Source organism: Pezoporus wallicus, unplaced genomic scaffold (genome assembly GCF_028554395.1).
Source record: "Pezoporus wallicus isolate ANWC-B61680 ecotype Strahan unplaced genomic scaffold, APGP_CSIRO_Pwel_v1 contig_8042, whole genome shotgun sequence".
NCBI classification, from domain to species: Eukaryota; Metazoa; Chordata; class Aves; order Psittaciformes; family Psittacidae; genus Pezoporus; species Pezoporus wallicus.
The window spans coordinates 767,238-785,415 of NW_026639380.1; the positions used below are offsets into that span (position 1 = coordinate 767,238).

At 36.9% G+C, this 18,178-nt stretch overlaps 1 protein-coding gene across 7 annotated transcripts in view; it reads left to right on the top strand.

Moving 5' to 3' along the window:
* RYR2 (ryanodine receptor 2) overlaps window positions 1-18,178 on the top strand; it is a 379,474-nt gene that overhangs the window by 128,167 nt on the left and 233,129 nt on the right. For 4 of the 7 annotated variants that reach the window (XM_057414543.1, XM_057414545.1, XM_057414546.1 and 1 more), the window contains exons 5-8: window positions 2,664-2,678; window positions 11,590-11,664; window positions 12,366-12,444; window positions 13,729-13,841. In XM_057414543.1, the coding sequence (XP_057270526.1) occupies window positions 2,664-2,678; window positions 11,590-11,664; window positions 12,366-12,444; window positions 13,729-13,841 (282 nt within the window). The remainder of the gene's footprint in view (window positions 1-2,663; window positions 2,679-11,589; window positions 11,665-12,365; window positions 12,445-13,728; window positions 13,842-18,178) is intronic. The other 3 variants (XM_057414544.1, XM_057414547.1, XM_057414549.1) reach the window with 1 other exon arrangement.

The following is an 18,178-nucleotide window of genomic DNA, read 5'->3' on the forward strand; positions in this document are numbered from 1 at the left end:
AGCATACCCATCTGGTTCCTGAGCAGCAGCTCCTGGCCAGCTTTCTCCCTAGTTTATATGCTGAGCATGACACCATGTGGTATGGGATATCCCTTTGGCTGGTTTGGGTCAGCTGTCCTGGCTGTGTCTCCTTCCAGCTCCTTGTGTACCCCCAGCACACTCACTGATGAGGTGGGGTAAGAAGCTGGAAAGGCCTTGGCTCTCTGAAAACATTGCTCGGCAACAACTAAAACATCAATGTGTTAACTGTATTCTCATTAACTGTATTCTCATCCTAATCCCAACATAGCATTGTACCTGCTACTAGGAAGAAAATTAATGCTACCCCTGCTGAAACCAGGACAGGATGCTAGAATGGCACTAAGAAATTTCAAGTTATAGGTCTGTTCTATCTGTTTAATTTTCAAAAACATATTCTGAATTGCTAATTTCAGTCCAGAAACTCATGTGTGCTGTTGTCCTGAGCAAGTGTGAAGGAGCAGAAGGGTCCTCCCTGTGTGGAAGACGAGTTGGAGAAATTTCTAGCGTGACAGCCTGTTGCCTACCCAAAGTGCCTAATTTCTGTTGTCTTGCTTCAGGGTGATTTTTTTATTTTTAGTTTATTTTTATTTTTTAATTCTTTTCTAAATCTGAGAGTTAATGATATTCAGAGTAAGCATTCTCCTTTAGCTAAGAAGAATTTTGGTCTAAAAAACTTGGAAAAGACTCTTGTAGAAGGGTGTGACAGGAGTACTTGGAACCTTATGTCCTGTCCATTTGCTGGTGGCTGGGCAGCTGAGGCTGTCACAGTTCGTGACATGTACCTTCTCATGCTCACCCTGGAGCATCACAGAGGTGTTCTCTTCATATTTGTGGGCATAATATGTATTTAATTGTTTGCCATGAAGACAAAGCATTTTTTATAAAAGTTAAGTCTCATATTTCTTCCTCTGGTGGTTTGAAGCAGTAGGTGGATAATGTGTTCAGACGTTCCACACCCAGTGTTATCTTTCAGGTTTTCTAGCTTGAGGGGGACTGACTGTTCATGGCACTTTAAGTCTCTAGGAATAACATGTAACCCATCTGCAAAATTATTAAGGAATCAGAGTGACTCTGAAGAACATGATATGACAGAACCATGCAGACGACGATTGTTTCTCTCTACTTTGTTACAGTTCAATTAATATGTCAACTGAAGAGAATGAGCTGTTAATTCTGGTCTTCCAGCAAGTCCATCACAACACAAGAAGCTGCTGTATCATTTTAGTATCAAGGGAAGAGATAAACTATTCACTTTAATTTGAAGCTAGTTAAGAGATTACAAATTGTCAGGAAGAGAACCAGAAGGTTTCACACAAGTTGTGAAATTGTTTAATGTACTTGTAGTATGGAAAAATCAGTGGGGGTTGCATATTCACAGATGAATGACAGCTGAAAAAGACTGAGGTATTTGATTATTTTTAAATTTGAATTAATCATAAAATTAACTTACTTATATGTTAATGACTTTATGCCCCATCACCCAGTAGGCAGCTCAGTGAAAACTTGTTTGATTTCTGGAGCCACCTCGTAAAAGAAAAACAAAATATCTGATTTGCAGGAAATGGGGGTAATAATAATGCCAAAATGATCACACTGTATTCTAAATATTTGTTTTATGGAGATTGTGGGCAGGGGACGTGATCTTTAGTTTTGGACAATTTGTTTCCAAATGTCTAAGTACCAAACAGACCTAGAAAACTTTTAAGGAGAGAAGTCTTTGAAACATTATGCGATCATAAGATTATACTTTTTTTTTTCTTTTTTTTTCCCCTAGAACATCTTGTACATCTCTGAGAACAGATACTTCTGTTCTAAAAGCATGTATGAAATGAAAGCACCCAGTCTTACTTGGAAGCTCTCCCATTAAACTCTCTTTTAATGTGGGATAGAGCCAAACTTCAGTCCTGCTGCAAACTTTGTGATGGTAAAGCATGAAGTAATGAGGTCAAAAGAGGAAAAGGTGGCCATGGAACTTTTACAAGGAAAAACAAATCACTGCTTGTAACATAATGTACAACTCTCCTTGTATTCTTGAGCAACCTTCATGAAAATTAACCTAAAAATTTCTGTAATCTCCTGATATCAGTCATGTGGCACTGAATTTTTTTTTAATCACTGCAATATTACTAACTTTTTAATTTCTTAATTTACTGTGCATTTACATAACATATGTTACTAGAACAGTGGTGTTACTCTCCAGCACTGCATTTTGAATGCAGGACCTTACAACTTGCATTGTGCTTACTTAGAAGCTACCTGCAGAGCAAGTTGTCCAAGACGATCAGGCATGGCTCCTGTTTTACCTGTACTGCTTTTTATCTTTAAGCAATAAGTATTTAATGTGCTATATAATTTAAAGGGGGGAAAAAAAGCCAACAAAACAACCAACAGAAAAAACAAACCCCAAATGAGAAAACTATTGCATAAAAAAATGATGAAGCCTTGTTCTGAGCAGCTGTTTTGCTTTCCAGCACAAACTAATAATTATGCTAATTGCAATGACAAATGTTCCTTTTAAATGTGGTTTGTAGTTCTGTGTATCCCACTCACTTTTTAAAGGAAAACAAGTCCCATTTTAAGCACCTGAAAGCAAATACTCATTTCACATTTTCTCTTTTTTTCCCCTTCTCATGGCTCTACAGAAATTTATGATGAAGGTAAGCAAGTTAAACGTTTGGTATTATACTTTCTGTGAATTCCTGCAGTTTAATTTAGTGCATTTATAGCCCTGCGGAGAAGGACTTGGGGGTGTTGGTTGATGAAAAACTTACCATGAGCTGGCAGTGTGCGCTCACAGCCCAGAAAGTCAACCGTATCCTGGGCTGCATCAAAAGGAGCGTGACCAGCAGGTCGAAGGAGGTGATCCTGCCCCTCTACTCTGCTCTCATGAGACTTCACCTGGAGTATTGTGTGCAGTTCTGGTGTCCTCAACATAAAAAGGACATGGAGCTGTTGGAACAAATCCAGAGGAGGGCCACAAGGATGATCAGGGGACTGGAGCACCTCCTGTATGAAGACAGGCTGAGAAAGTTGGGGCTGTTGAGCCTGGAGAAGGGAAGGCTGCGTGGAGACCTCATAGCAGCCTTCCAGTATCTGAAGGGGGCCTATAGGGATGCTGGGGAGGGACTCTTCATTAGGGACTGTAGTGATAGAACAAGGAGTAACGGGTTAAAACTTAAATAGGGGAAGTTTAGATTGGATATAAAGAAGTTCTTTACTGAGAGGGTGGTGAGGCTGTGGAATAGGTTGCCCAGGGAGGTTGTGAATGCTCCATCCCTGGCAGTGTTCAAGGCCAGGTTGGATGAGGCCTTGGGTGACATGGTTTAGTGTGAGGTGTCCCTGCCCACGGCAGGAGGGTTGGAACTTGGTGATCTTAAGGTCCTTTCCAACCCTAACTATTCTATGATTCTGTGAGTCCTTATTTTTAACATTGGCATCAAACTTGCCTTCACTAAAATAGCACTTAATGAATGTTATAAAAATTTGGATTTAGAAATCACTAGATTCTGAAGTCTCCACTAGACTCTGTCTAGAAACCATTGGACTCTAACTTGAATTGGGGTTTTGGTTTATTTAGATTATGAAGAACCAAAGGCAGGCACTTTTGTGAAAATAGGACTCTGGTCTGGCTTCTGTAATTATCAATTCATCCTTCCTTTCAGTGAGAATATAACACTGTCTGGTAAATAAGAGATCTTGAGACAATGGTCTCGAGACATGTGGGCATTTTGGAAAGAAGAGATAGCACACTGTTTCTTCTGTCACAGAATGCTCTTGGGATTGTATGGTGTCTCAGTGGGGTGAGTGGGGAGCCCTTAGGCTGTGGGTCACTTGCACTTCACTGCCTCAGGTCATAAGCATATGCAGGAGCTCTGCTTCTCAGGGCTTTTACTTTTTCAATATATATTTGTATTATTATTTATTGACACTATGAAAAAGCACTTAGTGAACCTCCAAACATTTTCAATAACTGACATTTGAATAATTGGCTGTGATTTTAGCCAAGATGTGTTGGTTATCCTTTTTCTACACCTTCCTTTAATTATCAAAGTCTATTTCCATTTCATCATTTGTTTACTGATTTTCATTGCCTACAAGTTTGCTGTTTTGTGGTACGGTCTTGCTTCATTGTCAGTCTAAAAGGGAGGAATTCTGGGTCAGATAAGCAGTGCTATTTTAAGGGCTGGATTAAATGATGTCAGAGGAATTTTCTTAGCATGACTCCTCTGCTGATCCATCTTTTCTTCCCACTTGCCTGTCTGCCTTATTCTTTATCTGTGAGGTTTTTTCCTCAAGTGACAAGGATGATTCACATTCCTTGTATCATACAGCAACAGAAAAAGCTTAGGCATGGTCCTCAACCTGTAAAAAATGCCTCCCTCCTCCACTTATGCAGCTCTGAAATAACCATGAAGATTTTTATTAGAAATTCCTTTCAACTCCTATGCAGTGAAGGAGGAGTATGGGGGAAGAGAAATATTCACGAGGCTTGAGGGAGAAATTGATGAATTTTATCCTCTTGGGCAATTTTTTTCCAAGCTGCTGAAAATGTTTCAAAGTAGCAGTTTGTAATGGGAGGATTGCCTCAGCCATAAATATAAATGCTTTTTTACATAGAAGGCTTGAAACAGATGATCAGTACTATTTTGTTGGGTTTTTTTTTGTTTGTTTGTTTTTTTTTGTTTGTTTGTTTTTTACTGCTGTATCTGCTTTTAATTGACATGAAGTTTCCCATTGCTGCAAAAGTGCTAACATAAATGTACCATTGCTAATATTAATCATGAGATGTATCTGAAGTGTTTCTTATGTGGCTGTTCATTCTGCCTTTCGACAGATCAATATTAGATAAATTAGGATCATTTAGCGTGGTGCTGGCACAAACATCATCTTTACTAATGATTCCGTTTTTTTTTTAATATGGATGGCAAAGTATCTCTGTTTTCTAAGTGAATAAGACATGCTCATGACTTTTGTTGGTCGACTGATTAATTCAGGTTCAGATTTCTATGTAATATTTATATGAGGCATAATTACACATGGTGATGCAGCTTTTAATACAAGCCATTCTTAGGAAACCTGTAGTTTAGCTAAAAAGATTTTTCCTGTTCTTTGGTTTGGCACAACACAAAATAGAAGGTAACTGCTGATGATATCGGTGAAAGAAGATAGTTTTGTTTCTTTTTTCTCCCTCTTTCCCCCTATCCCCTGCCTTTTTTTTTAGGTCACAATGGCCATCATTGACTAAGAGTAGGTACCAGCAGAGTCATCAGATATACTAATCTCCATATCTGTATTTATCAGGAATTACACTTTTGTAATGAATTCCATGAAAAAGTGATCAACTAAATAGTGATTTAAAAGTAAGGTGTAAAGACTAGAATACATACAGCATATATAATTTCTAGATAGGTTCAGCTTTCTTTTTGTTACTTCATTGTAGCATGGAATATAGACTGCAGTGAGACAGAAGACAGAGGTTTTGGCTTGAATTCACCATTTGGAGCTGTGGTTGTTTGGTACAAGTGGGGTGAAAAGAGTTATTACCACAGTGCCACATGACAGTGAATTGGTCTTTAAATTCCTTGCATCTTTAAATTCTAAGCAGCTAAATGCTGTGGGTTTGGTGCCAGCCACTGGAAATGGCAGCCCAAGAGCATGGTAATTGCAGAAGGGACTCATTAGCATTTTGTGTTGTGGTAGAATTCAAGGCTTCTGGGCTTGGATGCTGTTACTTTGGAAAGGAAAGTTTTGGCTTTTTTGTGTCAAGATTTTTAAAGAAAATGGATGTTTATATGTGCAAAAAGAACACGTAAAACTCCTTGGCTCACGCTCTGTAGCTTTGTTTGTCGTCTTTACTACTTGCAGCATTTTTAAGTTGTACAACACTGCTGGAGATGTAATTTCTCAGCGTTGCTATTCCAAGTGTCAGTTGCTTAGTTTTGCCTGACTAAATGTGTCTCACAAGCCTTCTAGCTCTTTTCCAGGGTTACTTCACAAGCTCTGTAGTGACTCAGCCTGTTTCTGCACATTCTGTTATCACTGTTGCTTGGGGTTTTCTGGACTCTGGCCGACATTCATCCCACAAAACTGACATGCCTGATCTAGAGCCAGGGGTATAAACAAAGCACATGTTCCTCATTTTGCACTCCATTTTCTATTTTAAGAACCAGCTCAGGTGAAATATTTGTATTCGCCTGCAGGTTTACTAATTTTCATCAGCCTCTTGAAAAAGGCATTTAACACCAACAGCCTTACGTCTCTGATCCTCTGATCGGAGGTGGTTTCTGACTAGTAACAACATAGTCCAGGACCTAAATATACTTTTACTCAGAATACATGGTAGTTGATTTTATTTTTTTCCCCAAGCCAATACTTGTCATCAGACTCACATTTCCTGTTTGGTTTCTCTTTCTAATGGATCAAATCCACAATTTCAGAATGTAAAGACTGCTCTTGAATGGGAAATCTGAGAGCTCCAGCATGAGTCCCAGGGTAGAGATCTGAGAAGGTTCCATTACTGGAGTAACATGTGCTTTGTTTATATTTAATTTTTTAGGGCTTCCATAACTTGTGGGTGCAATTTCCTGCTTAGTTCATTTTTTGTGGTGGTGGTTTTTAATTTAAAAGGATTCAAAGCAGGTAATAGTAGGATATTCTGTGTTTAATTATATACTTCTGCTTACACATTTAAACTGTTTAGATTTAGAGATATGATTTGTTTTTCATCATTCCATAGTTTTCTAATAATATAAGAACTAAACTATGGAGCTTTATGAAACTTCGAACACACTCATAATGGAGAAAATAAGGCTTTGGCAGTAATATTTGCAAATATTTTTATGTAAATATGGATGTCCTCTATTAGACATGATGTTGTCTCTAGCATCTATTTTAAGTGTAAGATGGCCATCATTACTGTGCTCCATTTAAACTTCAATGTGAAGTGGAAGTACTCAGCTTAAAAGATGCTGTTTTACCCCAGTGTACATTTAAAAGTCATATTTGAACCATGAACATTATTTATTTGCCTGGAAAAAAGCTGTGAAGAAAAACAGAGATCATATTGCTTCTTTACTATACAGCTTCTCACATGTTAAAAATCTTCAGTGCCATGAAAACAGTTGTGTAGTATTTGGTTTAGAATCCTATTCAGAGCAGTATTGAGTGGTCCTAAGATCCATCTGGACTATCTGGGCTGGTGTTTCATATGGCTGGGTCTGGGGCACAGAGGAAATAACAACTAAGCAGTTGGTTGCAATTAGGTCATAATTTACTGTAAATTATAGTAAATACTTCCAAAACACAATCCATATGATATCTTGTAGCTTATTGTTTCACTTCTTTTTTTTTCTTTTTTTTTTTTAAGTCCTTCAAAACAATACTTCCTTAAAATCTAGTCTTTGTACTGTTATTTTTCCTATAGCATATGTCCCTAATTCTATTCTGCTGTTACGGGTCCATCATGGAATGAGGCTGGAAAAGCCATAATGTCATTTTTAAAAACGAACTGAGTGATATTGTAGAGACTGTGCTTCAGTGCCTGTCTTCTTGTGACAAATTCCAATATTTCTTAATTTCTTCCATGAGGGACTAGAATTGTCCAAATAGCCTTGTGCTAAATGCAATTGCTGTCAGGCTTTCTCAATCATTAATTTTCTGACTAAGGACAATATTAAAAAAGCTTTGCACAAAACACTGAAATAACTATGCTGTATATGTACATGGCTTCACATATTTGTCTTTCTTTGGTACATCCCTGAAGCTTATAGCTTTTTTCATTTTCAAACATTTGGAGATTGTGTAGATCTATGAAGAAAAGTCAGCAAAGAAACGTTAGCATTTGCTTGCATAGAGTACTTGGTCTAAGAAATATTTTTCTCTGGTAGAAGTAAGGCTGTTATCTTGAAAAGAATGCTAAGGTAGCGGCTATTTTACTCAAATTTTCCTTTGATGCCATAGGTCCATTCAGTAGTCTCTAAAAATTTTGGTCATGAGGTTCCCAGAAGCAGAAATGTCTCCAAAACCCTTGTTCAATGTCACCATGATTAATTTCTTTCAGCTTCTCATGAATGGCCATAAGTGTAGCAATGCATCCATAGGCACAGTGGTGGTTTGAGTGCTACTCTCTGAGTTAATGTCAATTAAATACTTGTTTAAATCTGTCAGGTGATTGCTTGTCTGTACATATGACAGTTGTGTGTATAAAAAATCGCATAAAACCAGATATAAATGGTTTGTTGAGTCATGTGTAAAGTACCTTATGGCAGGATTGGTATTCACAGTAAAATATTATATGTTTTGGTTCAGTCTATATTGTAAATATTCCAGGTTGTGCTGAAATTTGTACATTTTACTAGATAGTTTGTAGGTTGAAAATTGTAAGGGTTTTTTGGCATTCTTATTCTATTAGGAAAACAAAAAAATAACTATTTCCCCATTTTAACTTACTTTCCTTCTTTTTGTTTCAACATTACACATTACATTAAATTAAGCAGCTCAGATCTTAGTAATCTATACACATTGCCTGGTCTAACAATGCATTGAACATGAAAGCTTTTTATGTGTTTTGAATGCTTCAGCTATAATCGTGGTTGTATTCTAAATTGCCTTTGCTTTATCAATGGCTTTTGGTTAATGAGGTGACTTCAAATTAATCACAAATCTGTGGGTATTATGGATTGTGGCTTCCAAGAATTCTCACTTTCAGTGTCTTCTGAAATATTATTGCTTGAATATTACTAGAAACTTGATGAAACTCCAGTGGCAATGGCAAATCTCATCTTTGAATCTTGCAACTTTACTGTAGAGGTCTGATTGTTAACTTCTTAATTTTTAGATTTTATTTTTTTTTTTTTTAAACGTGGGAAAGTTTTATTTCTCTGCAACATTTTAGGTAGGAATGGATTATTTTGAAAAATCAAAGGCTCTTTCAGTAGACAGTCATGACCCAGCAGCTTACTATGCAGCTTCTGGCATAAAGATAAATGCTGAGTATTTATTTAGGAAATGAGGCTTTAATATATGAAATTAACTTATAGGTGTGTATATATCCTGGAACACAGGCTCCAAAATGGAAGTACCAGCTTTCACTTCTAGCCTCTCTTGTATTTTCTGTTTCAATTTTTCATTTTCCCTCCATGTGGATGCCTTGATTATAATTTTCTCTTAGAAACTGTTAAGTGGAAAATTCTTGAAATATTTTTTGCAACTCTGTATCTGTCAAAGAAACAGCAAACTTGCATGGATTTTTTAATGGGCAAAATAATTTAGGGTAAGAAGAACTACTGTAATCCTCTTGAGAAAAATTTTTCTAAAAAATCGCTGCCCGATTTGTTATACAAATGATTGAAAAATTTTTTGAGCCCACCTTTCTCTTGTTTGTATACAAATGGGCATTTAATAAAATAGATGCTAGACAGATAAATCTATATGGCCAGAACAAGGGAAAGATAACACAGCTGTAATTTTGTTGATCACATTATTCCTCTGATCTTTTGTACAACAGGCAACTGAATCTATATGTTAGGTACCAAATTTATGGCTAGTAACCCAGAATAATTTTGATAAAAATACCAATGAGATTTCAAAGTTTTGCCCATATTCGGGACTTTGTTGGTTGGGTACCTATGACTGCTGTTAATAAAGCTTCTGGGCAAATCTGAAATGTCAGTAAGGCAGTATGTTCAGAGCAGGTGGTCCCCTCTTTCCCAGTGAGCAGCAGACATTCAGTATTCATCTTGGGCACAGTGGTCCTGACATTATCAAATCTGTCATTTGTACCTTGTGCCTTTCGAAAAAGTGATGATATTAATGGTAGCACAAAGCTAAGTCTTCATGTCTTACTGTCAAGACTGTGTCTGTGACAGGCCGTGACTTTTATTCTTTCATAATAAAAAGTCATGTCACTCAGCCTTACAGAGAGATTATGGAATGTGCCTCCTTGCATTTTGACTGCCATGTAGTTTGTTGAAACTCAAAATATACCATGTGTCCGTCAATTCTCTCTCCTTAATAAAAATAAAAGCCAGAAATTCTTGGCAGTTTCTTGAAAGTGCTAAGATTATTATTTGCTTTTTCACCACATATTCCTTGTTTTTTTAACGGCCCAAATAACTCAAAGATCAATAACTATTGTGCTAGGGGATTTAAGATAAGGAAGGATAACCAGTAAATGAGGGGCAATAATTGTGTGTTGCCATCATAGTTGTTCAGTTAAATTGATCTTCAGCACTGAAATGAAGCTGCCAGAGAGATAACATAGTGTGATTGTTTCCAATTTATTCTGTAATGAATCTGATGTTGCAGTCAAACAGAAGGTCAGTCTACTATGATAAAAGATAGGGTGTAAATGCTGTATATAGGAGATTAAATGAGGGGACCTATATGAAAGAATGATGCTGCTTATGGACTTGTCACATTTATAGACTCAAAAATATGTCTTTATCGATACTGCTTGAAGAGTGTGATGTACATCAAGTTATATGAGATGTTCTGTTAGAGGAATATGGACTTATGCTCCTGACAGTGTCTTGTCAGACAGTCTCTAATCCTGACCAGTGTCATTCAGTTACATCTCAGTCTAATAAATTCCTAAATGTCCAGCAGAAGTTGAAGGGTTGTTCATGCTTTAACAAAATGTATTTTTTCATGAGTGGTTAAACATTATAGATAAGTAGAAACTGTAATAAAAATATTGTGGAAAAAATGGTTGCGGTTTCTTGGGATAAAAGTGAATTTTATCACTTTAATTTTATTTCATTCAAGATTTATGCTGCATTTCTCAAGAGGAACATTTAGTCGGACATGATTTCTGAATTTTCAGAACCCCCAAATCCTGTTGAGTTATTTTGGATATCTTTGAGCACTTACCTGGCCTAGCAGATAGACAGATACCTGGCCTAGCAGAATGTCCATGTCTGGTAGCATTTCAACACTGTGGGCCGAGCAGTTTGGAGGTTGATGAAGCAGTCTGGAGGTTGATAATCTTTAGTGCAGTTGATATATCATCAATATTTTCTGGTATAACAGGGGCAGTATTCCAGAAGCTCCTGCAGCATACTCTCTTTGTAGAAACATGATCATTTGGAGGAAAAATGGGTGAATATGGGGAGATTTAACAGTACATGAGAATGCAGAGGGTAGCGTGATGCATCAAAGCTGCTGCTCTTTGGCGACCTCCTGCTTTCAGCCCAAGGAAGAGGGATTCTAGAATGTATTTTATACCAAATAAGTGATGTGCAAAGTACGGCATTTTCCTCATTAGTGAACTGAGCGCTTCTAATAGAAAAAGTCTAATAGAAAAGTAGCTTCTAGATTTGGCTGTCCAAATTCTACCTTAGATCTGTCCCAAGGACTTAAAAGGTCATTATATTAGGAAGCAATCAAAACTGGAGAACACATTCATAAAACGGCCTTCTTGAACTAATCCCTGAATAGCATTTTATCAGGAAATAACTCTGCCATAGAATGTTGAGAGACTGATGAGAATCTCTTTTTTTATTTTTTTTCTTTCTCAAAGGTCCCGTTTTAATACAACATACCAGTATATCACGTCTCTTTATCTTTCAGTCTGCACAGGGTGGTGGCCATAGAACGCTACTCTACGGGCATGCAATCTTGCTGCGCCATTCCTACAGTGGCATGGTATGTAACAGGAGTTGACAGCAGCAGTGATTTCTTTTTTTTGTATGAAAGTTATGTTTGAAAGTGCCCAGACTATTGCCATTTACTGATATCTGGAGACTTATTCACATTGAAGAATTATTTTACGCATGATTAAGGGAAACCTTTGTGAGGAGTAAATGCTTGGAAGTACGAAACCAAGCTGCTCATATCTGAATGAATGCTGAAACGTAAGTCTGGCTCCATAATGAATTGTGTTTTGAATGGATGATGTCTTATTTCTTTTCCCTTGGATGTTGCATGTTGCATAAGCTGTGACCGAATCCACAGCTGGCATCTGGCTGGCAACCTAGACATATGTTGAAGACTACGTGGAAAAGGAAATTTCCTTCCTGCATATATTTTGGACAGAAGCCTTACTCTTCAGTTCCTTGATGAATTATATGGGATTCAACATCCTTAATTACAAGTGAGGTTTCATGGAGCTGAAATTCAGTGCAACCAGCTCCTTTATTTCCACTCTTACCATGTTATTTTAAAACATGTATTGTTGTCAAGTCTCCTTGAGTGCCATTCACAGGCATGTATGCCCTTGATAGTAACTAGTGGGGACAATGAAAGAATAGTGAATCCTGTATTAGTAGGTTGGTGGCTTTTTTGTATTTCAATGCATTATCAGAATTAAGCAGGACTAGTGATGCACGCTTTTTTTATCTTGATAGTATCTATGCTGCCTCTCTACATCTCGATCTTCAATGGATAAGCTGGCATTTGATGTAGGATTGCAAGAGGACACAACAGGTAAACACTAGTTTAAAAGACTGTATAATGAAGAATACTTTCATTCTAAAAATCAGAAAAGACCTATAAATACGTATAAATCACATAAAAATTAAGACTATTTTAAGGATTAAACCAAATCGGTATTTCCATGTTTTACGCATTATCTTTACATTTTCTAATAGATTATGCAATTTCTTTTCTGTGAGATACATTGATACTTAGAGTCAACATCATACATTTATATTTAAGCAAGGACTGAAGTTACCGTTCTTGTAGAAGCCTTCCACAAAAATTTTTTAAACTTTATTTTAAATAAATTATTTATTTTTATATTTATTTTAAATAAATATTTTAAATATTCTGTTTAAGTTTTGGAATGGTGACTTGGATTTATTTTATTTTTTAGGCTGATATAGCTTTTTACAATGACATCAGTTTGGTGCAAATGTTTAATATGAAATAATAAAAGTGATTGTTTTTAAAGCCTTTCTCTAGCTAGGAGCAGTAACAGTAATAACAGCAACAATTGAACAGTTCCAAGAGCAAAGAGTTTGTTTCCTGAAAAGCATGCTTTTTGTTCAGGAAACCAAGGTTTATCATAGGAACAGAATCTGTGACTTTAGTACTTAGGAATATTCTGGGTAATTAGAGACACAGAAGTGGAAAAACATAATTGAATTTGGATTTATGAGATCTTTCAAATATTATTTTAAGAATATTGTAGTGTTACCCAGGGAAGTTGTGAATGCTCCATCCCTGGCGGTGTTCAAGGCTGGGTTGGACAGAGCCTTGGGTGACATGGTTTAGTGTGAGGTGTCCCTGCCCATGGCAGGGGGGTTGGAACTTGATAATCTTAAGGTCCTTTCCAACCCTAACTATTCCAATGTTCTGTGATTCTGTGCTTATTTTTATTCCCCCTTAGTGATGGGTTGCTCCACTTTTTTGTCCTAATTCTTGGTGGAATATTCTTTGGCATTGTTTCCATAATGTGGAATGAAGATGACAAGGAAGCTCTTCAGCAACAGGAAGTTGGATCAGGTTGTATAGAGAACAGAGTGCTGCCTTCTTACTTAACTGTGGAATCACTGTTCCAGAGTTCTTGCTGCTTTCTGTATACGTATATTAAAACCAGATGAGTTTGTGACAAGTTAGTGCAGTTATTGAAAACACATGGACACTTGCTTTACCCAGCTGAAAACTGGATCAGAACTTCGGGGCCGAGATAAATGTGAAAGTAATGGCAATAATGTTGGGCATTTTCTTTTTAATTTCTTTCTCTGCTATTACTCAACAATCATACAGGTGAGGCATGCTGGTGGACCATCCATCCTGCTTCCAAGCAACGATCAGAGGGTGAAAAAGTGCGTGTTGGAGATGATCTTATTTTAGTCAGTGTCTCTTCAGAAAGATACTTGGTAAGTTCTGTAAAAGTGTCTCTACCATGCTTCTACGAAAGAAAGCGTTAATAGAAGTGTTATACTATAGTGTGGTTTAAATTTCCATAAAAGTATAGCTTAGGGTATTTAAACTGGTATTTGATACCGTTTTGCAAGATGAGACTATGAAGGTCTGGAAAGTGTGCCATTGACATGTGTGACTAAACTGATTTGTGTTAATTTCGGTAGTGGAAGTTGAAAAACTTACTATTGAAAAAAAAAGAAAATGTAGAAAAATAAATCTGTCCAAACTGCATAACTGAGGCATTCAGAATCCCTGTGAGTGTTCTGCAGTTACCAGCAGTGCCATATAGGAATTACAGTTTAAAGCCAAAATTTTGGAATGTTTAACTTGGGTATATAGCATTCTGTGGGCCTTAAAATGTCCATATTTTCTTAGGATTATGTAAAATGTAATATAGAGAGCTATGGACATGTCATAATTAAGTAATGAAATATAATTCAGTATTTTAAAACTTTCTGTTGTAGCTGTTTTTTTTCTCTCTCGTTTAAATAACTTCCTCATTGAAGTGTCTCCCATTTGTTCTGTCATGCAACACTTCAGCACTTTAAGATGAATTTCTTTCTGTATTCTTTGTATTGCAAACGCCTGAACTATTCTATCTGGAAAAAAAAAAAAAAAGGAGATGAAAATAAGATGAAAATCAGTCTGCTGGAAGCTTCAATAAAATCAGCCCCAGTGATTTGGTAAAATGTTGGTTCTCAAGGCTGTTACATGTACTTTTATGCAGCAAGAGACATAATGCTGATTGTAGAGACTGATTTTTCTCAGCACATGGTGTTAATGCATGTACTGCGTTTTCCATGCAAAGTATCAATATACTAAAAATAAATCATATTCTCAGCATAGAGAGAAATGATGATATTTCAATCTCTGTATTATAGTCTTAAAGTAGTCTAGAGCTAGATTTTAATGAATAGTTATTAAACCACTTTTACTTACACAACTCTGGTTTGATAGCAAGAAGGAGCAAGGATTCAACAAATTAATTTTGCTCTTACATGCACTCACCGCCATGTTTTTATAAATAGATGTTTTTCTAGACTAAATTAAGAGCTGGTGAACTACATGGATTCACAATCTTAAAATTATTTGTGTTTTTCCTCCCTACTCAGTAGTTGTATTAACACTGTAAATAAAGCAATTATACTTGTATAAAAATTCAAACAGGGTGAGGAGTTCCTGAGATGGATCCCTTGACAGAGGGATGCTGAGGGTTAGGTTTACGTATGTTGTGTACTTTACATTTAAAACCCCAGGAAAAAGCTAAGTTTTCTGTCAAACATTCTATGTCAATATGCTGTTAGGAATAGGGTTGGATTGTCATCTTTTTATAGTGCAATATTGCTTTACATTTTCAAGCAACTTGATAATTCTTTCCAAATTAAGACAAATGGGTTAACAATCCTGGGGCAAAGATGTACATGTGAAAATAACAGATGAATAGAGTTCATTCACAGGGCATTGTTTTTTCAAAATGTAGTCAGATCTTAATTTAATCTGTATAATAGAAGGGGTGAGCAGATCTATGTCAGCTCCAGAAGTTACTCCCAGTTGTCTGAGTGCAGTTCAATCGCTTAGTTGTTTTTTTTTCCCCACTGACTTTGTGACTTTATGATCTCAGGGTAGTCAGAAGATTAGTGTTTAGACCTAATTTGGTCGGCAACCACTGTTAAATATTAAGAAAATTTCAGAACTTTCCTGTAGTTCTCATTCCCCACTTTTCATTAAAAAAAGATTATGGGAAAACTTTTTTTTTTTTTGCCTGAATTTTTTAAATTGCCGTGATTCAGCGCTAAACCGATAGGAAGATTTAGTGTCAAAATTGTAAGCTAAAGATCCAGAGAGGTGGATTTTGTCTGTTTGTTGATGCACAGCAGTCTCCCTGCGCAAGTCATCAGTTGCTCTGACTCTCATTGTCTTTACCTGTACAGTGGGATTCTGGGTTTCTGAGGAAAAGCAATTACATAAGTGCTTGTGGCATTATACAGCATGGAAGCCACAGTTGCCAGATCCTTCAGAGGGGAAACTTGGCTCTGCTGAACCATGTTAGCACAGAATGAAAAGATGTTCTGCTATAAATATTGCAACCACCTAAGTTCAAGCCAGAGTTGCTCTATTTCCTTTCTAGAGGCAGTGCAGCCTGATGAGCAAATACTTCCACCACGTTTCCCCCTCTTGTACATAACATGTACCCCTGCACCGAGATTTACCTCTGCCTATTGTTAATTAAGTACCGTGATTGCTTTCAAAATTACCAATTATCAATAATTTAGAAATTCAATTAATTGTAATTTCTTTCAAATTGTTGAAGCCTCTGGATAGCTTAGTCTCTTAAATGTAAATCAAGAAGAATCCCTTAGACATGAAGTTGAAATACAAAATGAAAATAAAACTGAAAATTAGTGTCAATGTTATTCTGGCTAAGAAGACAGGAAAGAGGAAAAAAAACACCCAACATTGAATGTACAGTGCACAGATTTCAGTCTAATGCAGCAATTTCTGCACTGCTATATTTATAGTTATAGAGTTGCTGTCCTGACTGTAATGATGATCTGCAGCTGCATTATGCAAATCTGTGAATAAGCCTTGAGGTTTACTTCTTTGACTTAAATGACCTTTTTTTTTTTTTCCAGTTTTAAAAACTAAAATTCCCTAATTGGTATATCCTTTGAAGTGCAAGGTTTTCTTGAAGATTTTTATCATTAGTAACTGGTAATAAACAGTTAACAATGATGGCAAAGTTCCTTTTCAACAAATAAGATACTTGAGGCAGCTTCTAAATATTCGTAGCATTTGCTGGTGTAATAGTACCAGGAAGCACTGCAGTCTGTGATTTGTTTATTTATTTAACTCTCCCCTCCCCTTTAATTTTTCTTTTTTTCCTAAGAGTATGAAAGTCAGAATTGGACTTGGAATTCAGAACTTCCACAGAAGAAAGCATTTATTTTTTCTCAAAAAAACAGTAAAAAAGTTTTTTATTAAAATAATTTGAGTATGCATCAAGAAACCTGAAATTAGTGGAACAGCTGAGCTGCTGCTACACTGAGGATCATAACGTAGCTCCCACGGAGTCTTTGTACAGTTTGTGGAGGCTGGTAGATTTTCCCAGTGATTAAGGTTTTCAGGCTGCTCTGCCTCATAAAGTCCTCTGAGTTCTTAGAATCAAGTGCTTGTAATATGGAAAAAAATAGTTTTCTTTTTTTTTTTTTTTCGGTCTGAGATCTTTTTTTTTTTTTTTTTGAAGTTCATCCACAGCAGGTCGGGTGTCACTGAGCTGGACAGCAGGGAAGACAAAAAGGTTTTTCATCATGAAGAAAATTCATCACATTTTTCTGAAAATGTTGAGCATCACACGCTTTGTAACAAACACAGAAAATTAAGAGTGCTCTTGACATCACAGTTGTGCTTTTTTTCTAACAAAAAAAAAAAAAATGGAAAAAACAATTTAAAGTCTTCCTTTAAGAGACTTAAGGCTAAGTTTAAACTTAGTCAGGAATCTGAAAAAAATACAGCTTGGTCATGCCCAGGGAAGTTTTTGGAATGTTCTTTTAGTAGCTAAAAGCCTAATGACTGTCTATTTTGGATAAACTAGACCTCTTACACCTCCTGAATGTTAATGAACTGTTTAAACTCTCTACAGGCTATAATTTAATAAGCTCCAACCCTGGTGGAACCGCATGTTCCTTATAATAGGTAGTTCAAGGAGGGGATGAAGTCAGGCACTGTATTGACAGCTGAAAACTCAGTGTTTTGTGCTGCTGGTGATCTGCTGTCATTTCAGATATGTGGAGGAGGAAGCTGTGAGAAAATAGGAGGAACAAAAGGCAGGTGATGTAGCAGGGACAGGAGCCTGGGTCTGATTTGGGAAGGAAGGAAACTGAGTGGGACTTGACTGGCTAGAAAGATTGGCAGCTGAAGGCAGGCAGACAGGCAGTAAGGGACTAACAAATCATCTGGGACAAGAAGCTGGTGGAAGGAAGGAGTGGGCACCACATGGTTAAAATTTTGTTAGAAATTTTGGGCAGAAAATGTGTGCTGTTTTGGCAGGGAGCATTGATAGAACCGCCAGTGGAGTGGGACTGGGAATGAAGGACGAGAGATCTGTAAAGAAGGAGTGGGCTGGCTGGAGAGAACCAAACTGCCAGACAAAGGTCCAGAGAGGGGGAAGTCTGGGCCAAGAAATGAGAAGAGAATTGAGGGGTGGGAATAGTGGTGAGTTTCTGGAAACAAGTCTAATGCTGGCTGACATGGGAAGGAATAGGTTGAGCAAGAAAAAACCCAGAAGACCACT